This window comes from Nannobrachium achirus (assembly GCF_963921795.1).
Source record: "Nannobrachium achirus genome assembly, chromosome: 17".
In the NCBI taxonomy this organism is placed as follows: domain Eukaryota; kingdom Metazoa; phylum Chordata; class Actinopteri; order Myctophiformes; family Myctophidae; genus Nannobrachium; species Nannobrachium achirus.
In genome coordinates, this window is record NC_137824.1 from 29,537,894 (window position 1) to 29,547,157 (window position 9,264).

Genomic DNA, 9,264 nt, shown 5'->3' on the forward strand with positions numbered 1-9,264 from the left:
GACATAAAAGGTTTTCACCCGACAACGACGATATTTTTATTCTATTTTTTTCATCTTATTGGGTCGTGATGTGATGTAAACATTAATGTTCCACGCCCCGCCTCAAACGCTGCGATGCAAGGAGCACAGACAGATAACACACACATACACACACACACACACACACACGCACACACACACACACACACACACACACACGCCCACACACACACACGCCCACACACACACACACACTCACATACAGTATATTAGAATGAAGTGAAGTGAGGCCACACGTTACGCTCACTAACCTTTAATTGTTTCCATTCTAGTTTTCATTCATTCTAAATGTCAACGATAAACCCACGAGCTCACCCTTATTGTCCTTTATCTGTCAGGCTACTCCCGCAACTCCAACAGCGTGTCACCTCGTGGCTACGCTCCCAGCTCCACGCCCCAGCAGTCCAACTACAACACCATCACGTCCACCATGAACGGCTATGGCGCCGGCATGACCAACCTGGGAGTGCCGGGATCACCTAGCTTCCTGAACGGGTCCACGGCGAATTCCCCCTACGCAAGTAAGTACACGCCACCTCCCGCCCCTCCACAGTGTCTCGGCGGTCCTCACTGTATCCATAAATGAACATTTCAAACACGTCTCACCGCACACTGCACTCTGTAGTGGTAATTCGTGTAAATGCGTATGCTACTCTGAGATGTGAGGACAGGAGTACTTTCAGGAGGACAGGAGGACTTGGTAAAGTGGTGCTGCTAAGCCAGCTTTTGTGTGAATAACGGTCTGCTTTTCTCATTTGAAGGGTCGTATTCCAAAAAGCTGTACTGTGCTGTGTATCCAGTTAGAGATTAATTTGATACCTCAAATTTCAGAAGACAATTGTTTAAAAATACAGATGATCCCATTTTCAGTGAGAGAGCACAGTGAGAGAAAATAACTAATGGACTTTAATTTATTATTTACTTACTGTATAAGTAAATGCTAGTTTCCAAACGGGGGATATCTCAGTTTGGGATAACTCATTTATCTCAGGTTTCCATTGAGTATGTAGGACAAACAGCCTAACAAAGTACCTACAATTCGGAGGCGGATATTTAACAAAATGACAATACAAGTAGTCCTGTTGAAACAACTCAGGGTGTAGAGTACTAGAACTTCAAATCTATTACATCCCTCTTTGTCAAAAGGTGTCCCTACTTTAAGTGTGCCATTGAAAAAAAAATATATATATATATTGTCACTGTCGGGCAGAAACCTTGATCTCCAAGTTTCAAATTTGTAATTTTTTTCATGAAGTAAAGCACTGCTTCATCATACAAGGCCATAGCACAAATGGTTTTGGACATACAAGGTTTCCACCCGACAACGACGATATATATATTATTATTTTTGCATGCCTTGTATTACTCCTCTCAGTTGCAGGGCGCAGGTGTTTTTGTTGTTGTTGTTGTTATTATTTTTGTCAGTCTACTATATCCTAACTGACCCCAAGGGACAGGACCATTGTTTTGGCTAGTGTATCAAAAGAGCCCAGGTCTCAGTGAGACTCGTTTAGCTACTCAAACAGTATTTGGATGCCAGTTGATGTTGTGGTCTCTTGATACTAAACAAAAAAAGGTGGGCTCACGTCATGTCGCTGCAGTTATGCCTCAGAGGGTTTGAACATTGTGTGTCCACTGGGCAGGGGGGGGGGGGGAGAAAGGTGTGCGCTTGTACAGCACCATGCATTGTTTTTCCGAGTCTTCATCTCCTCTTGAATGTTCTGTGTTCCATCGTCTTGCATTTCTTCCCACTAACCAACTAACATCCTCATCGCATCACTCATGCATTCACGCTTTGGGCCAAATCCATTAACATGAGCCAAGAAATACATCTCATCCGTGATGTCAGGAGATCAAAAGAGGAAACTGAGAGAAGAAAAAAGAAATGTCTGAGAAGTACTCATCCCTGTACAGCTGATACTGGTTGGCAGTGGCACTGAGGGATAATAATCACATTTACATCCTGCTGTTCATTTTATAGTTCAGCTCCATTTTGAATCGCTTGTCCTCAAGTTATTTGCAGAAAAATCGGGGACTAAAATAATGGTTAACGCAACTCTATGTAACTTTCTGAATTATATCAACAGTTTTTATCAGTATTCAGTTACAGCAGCGACTGGTGTGAGGTGATCTATGTAACGTTAGTACAATAATGAACGAGATGCAGTTGTGCAGCATGCAGATTGCAGAGACCACAATATCACAAATGAGATGTTTGATTTGAACATTTCTAGTTTTATTAGACACTGACTGCCCACACACTCACTCACACACACACACAAACACGCGCGCGTGTGCGCGTACACACACGGGCACAAGTGCGCCCGCAAGCATGCACACACAAGACTGTTTACAAATATTTCCATATCTACATATGTACACACATACAAACATGCACATTGTGTTTGTGGACATTGGACGGAGGTTACGGCCGCCCTCAGGAAAAGGTTTGTGCTAAAGTCTAAATGTGGGCCTGTACAAGTTATGGATCAACGTAACTTTTTTGCCAGTTCTGTTACCTGTTTGCTCGGAGCATGTTCCTCCACCTTGGCCCGTTTTCTATAAGGCAGGGATTCATTCCTCTGAGACCCCCGACCGCCCCCCTCCCTCCCTCCCTCCTCCTCCCCCTGCATGCCTCATCTCATCCTCATCCGGTGTCACTCACCTCCTCTGACTGTGTGCCTGCCTGTTGCTGTCCCCTCCCTCAGCCCTACCGTACTCAGATCTTCCTCCTCCTCCTCTTCCTCCCTCTTAAACCTTTCTTCTTCCTCTTGCCGTCCCACCACCACCGCCTCATCCTCTCCTTCTCTCTCCATCCTTTGTCCCCCCCCCTCCCTCCCGCCCCCTAGGCCCTTATTCATTCTCTCCTGTCCATATGGTTTCTGCAGTCAAACAGAAGAGCGCCTTCGCCCCTGTCGTGCGGCCACAGACCTCCCCGCCCCCCACCTGCACCTCCTCCAATGGCAGCAGCCTACAGGGTGAGCATCCCTCCCCCCTTTCCTGCCTATCAGAGATCCCTGGCTGTTGCTATCTTGGTCCAAGCTAGAGAGAGGCGGACGAAATCCATGTAATGCTAAACTTTTTTTCCTTTAGCTTTTTTTCTCTATTACGGCTGGTTTGAAGCTCAACGTTGATCCATAACTTGTGGCTCTTTTGGGATGTTGATTCTAGAATGTTGGGGGGGATTTTATAATCATCGTTCCAAATATTTGGTGAACATTTGACTTCAGCTCAAATGTTTTTTCCCTGTAGCAAACGATTCAAGCACTCACTTGTACAATGCATTCTGACATTCTGATCTGAAAATAAGTTATTGTTTTTGACAGACTCATGGTAATCATTGTACTCTCGGTATGTGTGTGTGTGTGTGTGTATGTGTGTGAGAGAGAGAGAGAGAGAGAGAGAGAGAGAGAGAGGGAGAGAGAGAGAGAGAGAGAGAGAGATGTAATGTATATGAGACAGTGTCAATAATTCTGTGTTTTTTGTGTGCTTCTACTTCAGCCATGGCAGGTCTCATAGTCCCACCCATGTGAAGAGAAGCCTACAGGCAGATTTCACGAGCCCACTGTCCCCTGTGGTGATGGGCACTCACATACAGGATCTCCAAACAGGACCTCTATCTTATTGATTTCATCAGTCCTCGGAACCGACCAACCCCTTCCAACCCAGGATCTGTCACTGCACAAGAAAAGAAAAAAAAAAAGAGTCCCAGGCAAAGTTTTCCTGTCGTTCGAAATCTGTTTCTGTCAGTGCTGTTTGTAGGTGAATCTATCACCATCTCCTCCACGTGGGGACATCAGTGTCACTTTCATTCCTGTAAAGGTGCACAGTAAAATCCTGAGTGTTGATTTAACTCTCAGGAGTTTACCGTGCATAGAAGCCTTCCCCCAGATCCCCGACCGGTTGAGGAGGTGAGCGAATCAAGAAAAGTAGCAATGTGAATAGGAAACTGCGGCTAGGACGGGCAGTCTACAGTACTACATGTTGTATGAGCATTGTGCTGTTTTTAACAAAGGCTTGTTTGCATGACTGACGTCTCTGAAGACTGGACTCTGAAGAATAGGTCTCCAGTCGCTTAACCACTGTGAGTTGGGAAGAGCGGTAGCAAAAAGGCAACTAGCGCTTTCAAAAGATGGAACGAGTCCAGAACCCACGAATATCAAACTCTCTCTCTCCTTCAGCTATTGGACCTTGTTGGAATATTCCAAACTTGGGGGGAAAGGGTGGGTTGTCAATCAGAAAAGCCCACAATATCTAGAAAAATATGTTCGGTAAAGACCATTGATATCAACTACCACAGTCTTTTAGCATTTTCCTTTCTGTACCATAGCTTTGAACAATGTGCGTGTCTATCATGTTTTGAACAAGGAAAAATGCAGTACTTTTCTAAGCTATTGAAAACGTTGGCAAACGTTGTGCCGTGGAAGAGAAGAGCAAATGTTATACTAACATTTGTCTGTTATCTGAATATCATCAGGGCAGCCCAAGGCTTTGAGGTTTTTTTGGATGTTGACCATTTTTGAAATACAGTACAATAGTTCTATTTCGGGGTGTGTTGAGTGGTAGGTGAAATGCTTGCAGCAGTTTTAATCACATTTAGGTACCAGATCTCTTGTTATTCTTCTGATTGTGCTTATTTTATATGTATTTATAAAGTATGTTTTGGGATTCCTTTTGTGATTTAGGCCTGAATGATAGTCTCAAATATATATGTAAACACATTTGATGTCTTAATACCTTTTAGATATTGTAAAAAGAGTGGATAAAGTGAGAGGAAAACCCCCTTTTGTAAAAACAAAAGTCACGACATGGTCTCCCTGTTTTTAAAAGCAGGATAAATGCTCCATCACTTTTGTATAAAAAATACTTTTTTCCGATACTATATTTAACTTTTTGTAAACAGCATTTGTGTTTCCCCCTGTACTTATTGTCTTTGTGTATTATTGTGAATTGTATAATCATGGTTATTTCTTAATGCACTATTTTTGTTGGGGCACTTATAAGAGCAATGCATCTTAGCAAACAAGGAAAGAAAAAACTAAACAAAAAATAAAAATAAAATAATGAAAAGCTAGACAGACATGCACCGATGTTTTTCTTTTCTTTTTTCTTCTTCTTTTCCCCCCCTTTTTTCATTCGGAAAGGGCAAAATCCTTGTCATGTGAATTTTTACATTTCCAGAAGCTTATAACATCCTGATATTTCATCACTCTTGATTGATGATTGATGATTTTGATTTAGGCATATCCATTGGTTTTGGAGTTTCATGATAATTATATTTCATTCATCTAATTAATAGACCCGGTCCTGTTCATTGTGTTTCGGTGTGAATGGATGTACAGTAAAACAGGCACCTGTGCAAGTCATGGCAACAGAATATAAAACCACTCAAATGTATGGGTCACTGATCTCAAGGAACCGTCCATCATTGTTAGTGTTGTTGTTGATGGTGCTGTTATTGTCGTTGCACACAATCTGTATCATTTGATTATGCAATTGTTTTACTGTTCTGTAATGCAAGCTAATCTTCCACATTCCAGTGGAAAAGTTTGAGGAAATTCTAAAGAGCAAAAGTCATATTTGATGCCTTACAATTGCCCATGCTCCCATACAATATATGTTTCTGTTTGTTTGATGAATTGGCCTTTAAGTTATGTGTTGGAACTTGGGTATGATTCAGTTGGCTTTTGTCATTTAACTTAGATCCCCATGGACAAGGCATAGCTTATCATGGGCAATTTTTTTTGGTTGGTTATTTTTCTAAGCCAGATATTTGTTGTGTTGGGGAAACAGCTGGCCTTCATTTTTCCTAGCATTGTTTATTAGCATTGTTAGCGCTTCCCATTTGAGTTCAAGGAGAACTAGCTATAAGTGGTTTTCTATGGTGCTTTTTGATTTACAGTAGTTTAGTAGATTTTCTCTACATTGGCAAGAAAAATAACCAACTCATATTTCTCTCTCATTGTATCCCTTGAATTCCACAAACAAGCAGTCTTGAAACTCCAAAGCTCTCAGATCTCCCATTTGCTAACCATGGCAATAGTGGACAAGAGGTCAAGACTCAAGGCTGGGACTAACTGAACCTTGGAATTTATGCAAATAAGTGCGTGGTGATTGACAGAAATCTGAAATCACCAAATTGCATCACCTGGTCACCATATACTGTATATGGGCTTATGGGTGAAAATCTGTCACGGCTCTTTGAGAAAGCCATTTTTTCAATTATGGGAATGAGACCCAGCTTGTAGAGTGCACTTGCACACCTTGCAAAACATCTGAGTTCAATATCATGGGCTCTCTAAACCTATTTTCAATGAAAACATGAGCATTTGCTCTTGCAGTGAAAGCTTGGCTGACTTTTCACAACCCTGTCCCTCACCCCTCTTTCCTTCGTATCCATTCCATCCTCATAGAGTTTTCAAATAGCTTGCGAAAATATTTTTGTCATAGTTGTAGAAAGCTTGCTTTTGCCGCCCTGGTTTTCAGCAGAGGTTTTAAAAACTGCAAAGTATACTTTTTTCAATGTTTAATTCAATGTGAAAAAGGGGAGAGGTACTGCATCTTTGTGAAATACGAAATATATCATCAAAGTATATCAAAGCACAATGTTTAATTAATGTCTTTAGAATACAAATGGGGAGATCTCCCCAGTTTTTTTCTTTTCCTGTCTTTGGCCATGCTGTAAATAGATGCATGTTTTTTTCCTGTGATCCAGTGCTTTTTGTACAGAAACAGTCTAATAAAGATTACATTTGGCTTGACAATATCTCCTGACAGGCTTTATTTTATTTTATGGTAGTGTAATTATAAAATGATAAAGGGTTCCCTCACATCTAGAGATTGGGCCGCTTCAGGGCCTCCGACATATTATGTCTGAGTCATGGTCGGGGGCCTTGTCAGAGTACCCGTTGTACCTGTCTGTTTCTCTTTTCTGCCCATATATGGAGTTTTCTGTACCTTCTGTCTACCTGGGTCCCTTTTTTGCCCATATATGGAGATTCCTGATGTCATTAGTATATGCCCAATTGCCCATACCCAGAGCCATCTACTGTATTAGAGAGTTGGACCATTGAGGGGGGCAGAAACAGCGCCAGTCACGTGGTTCATGTAACTCGAAATAGTGACAAATGCACTTCTGGACAACTGCATATCACATATGGTGTAGATAGATGGTGTAGTGGTCTAAAGATTTGACTTTTTCTGAGGGTCCTCCCTCAGAAAAATAATAACATAGTAGATTTCCAGTGTTCTGGTGAATTTTGGGAGTTTGACACCTCCAGGAGAAATTCCCACAATGTGTTTGTTGTTCGTCTAATAAGAAAAAAGGCATTTATATTTCAAGCAACAAGTTGCTTAAAGAGTTAAGATACTGAGCTAATGATACAGACTGTTGTTCGTCTAATAAGAAAAAAGACAATTATGTTTCAAGCAGCAAGTAGCTTAATGAGTTAAGATACTGAGCTAATGATACAGACGCTGTGGGTTCAAGCCTCACAAGATCTTACTTTAAAGACTGATTTCCGGCAGAATAACTTCAAAACCAGTTCAGAAAGCATTGTGAGATGACCTTGCTGTGCTGGCGCACTAGTAATGAGGTCTATGAAGTAGGTTTGTTCAAATCTGGCCATGGTCGAGGCGGAGTCTTCTTGGGGTGTGTGGGCAATGCATGCAAGATCATACAGATATTTACTTAAGTAATGACTTAAAGATGAGAAGTCAAGATGTCTTACTTTGCATCAAATCTGTACACCATTTGGCATTTTAAGGCTGAAATTGTACCCACGCTAAAGCAAGCCTGATAAAACAGGGAAATATTATATTTCTGTTAAGACGTTTTGTGGGGAACCCCAGACCCTCGTTGTGGAGTTCCGTGCACCCCCACCGACCCAAAAAAGTACGTTCCAAAATCAAGGCGAAAAAACTGGAAAAAAGTGAGTCCCATCAAGGCGAAACCCCGGAGAAAAGTGAGTCCCAAAATACCCAAAAAATCCCAAAAAGTGAGTCCCAAAATCAAGGCGGAACACCTGGAAAAAAAGTGAGTCCCATCAAAGCGAAACACCCAAAGAAAAGTGAGTCCCAAAATACCCAAAAATCCCCAAAAAAGTGAGTCCCAAAATCAAGGCAAAACACCTGGAAAAAGGTGAGTCCCATCAAGACGAAACACCCGGAGAAAAGTGAGTCCCATCAGGACGAAACGCCCGGAGAAAAATGAGTCCCATCAAGACGAAACACCCGGAGAAAAGTGAGTCCCGTCAAGACGAAACACCCGGAGAAAAGTGAGTCCCATCAAGACGAAACACCCGGAGAAAAGTGAGTCCCATCAGGGCGAAACACCGGGAGAAAAGTGAGTCCCATCAAGGCGAAACACCCAGAGGAAAAAAAAATCATGCAAATGAGGTCCAAGTCAGACCTCTAGAAGGCCAATCTGTCTGTAATCAAGAGATTCTAGGCTGACTTGGACCTCATTTGCATGAGGTTTACAGTATATTACTTGGACCTTTTCAAGGTTAAAATACTAAATAACTACTCAAGCACCAGAACATATCTGCAGTGAGAGATGGTGTAGTGTTCTAAAGATCAGACTCTCAGCTCAGAGGTTCCATATTCAAATCCAAGGCCTCCTACATTGCTGTAGTACTTTGACATTTTCAAGGTTAAAATACAAAATAATTACTCAAAAGCAACAAGTGTCCCAGTGGGACATGGTGTAGTGGTGCAGATCTCAGACTCTCAGTGCTGAGGTTCCATGTTCAAATCTCAGTCCTCCTACATTGTACTTTGACATTTTCATGGTTAAAATACAAAATAATTACTCAAAAGCACCTGAATTCTTTTAGGTGGGAGATTGTGTAGTGGTCTACAGATCAGACCTTCAGTGCCGAGGTTCTGTGTTCAAATCCCAGTCACCCTGCTGATTGCTGCTCTATTACTTGGACCTTTTCAAGAATAAAATACAAAATAACAATAATTACTCAAAAGCAACAGAAAATATGCAGTGAGAGATGGCCTAATGGTCTAAAGATCGGACTCTCAGCTCAGAGGTTCCATGTTCAAATCTCAGAGTCCTCCTACATTGTACTTTGACATTTTCATGGTTAAAATACAAAATAATTACTCAAAAGCACCTGAATTATTTTAGGTGGGAGATTGTGTAGTGGTCTACAGATCAGACCTTCAGTGCCGAGGTTCTGTGTTCAAATCCCAGTCACCCTGCTGATTGCTGCT

General features: G+C 41.8%; 1 protein-coding gene across 1 annotated transcript in view; it reads left to right on the forward strand.

Annotated features, from left to right (window-relative positions):
- Window positions 1-3,572, forward strand: part of LOC308302177 (transcription factor COE3) — a gene marked incomplete at both ends in the record, with an annotated part of 142,786 nt that extends 139,214 nt beyond the window's left edge. Inside the window, 3 exons of the mRNA XM_080746410.1 lie at window positions 378-560; window positions 2,928-3,017; window positions 3,541-3,572. Coding sequence (XP_080602536.1) covers window positions 378-560; window positions 2,928-3,017; window positions 3,541-3,572 — 305 coding nt within the window. The remainder of the gene's footprint in view (window positions 1-377; window positions 561-2,927; window positions 3,018-3,540) is intronic.
- Window positions 3,573-9,264: the final 5,692 nt, after the last annotated feature.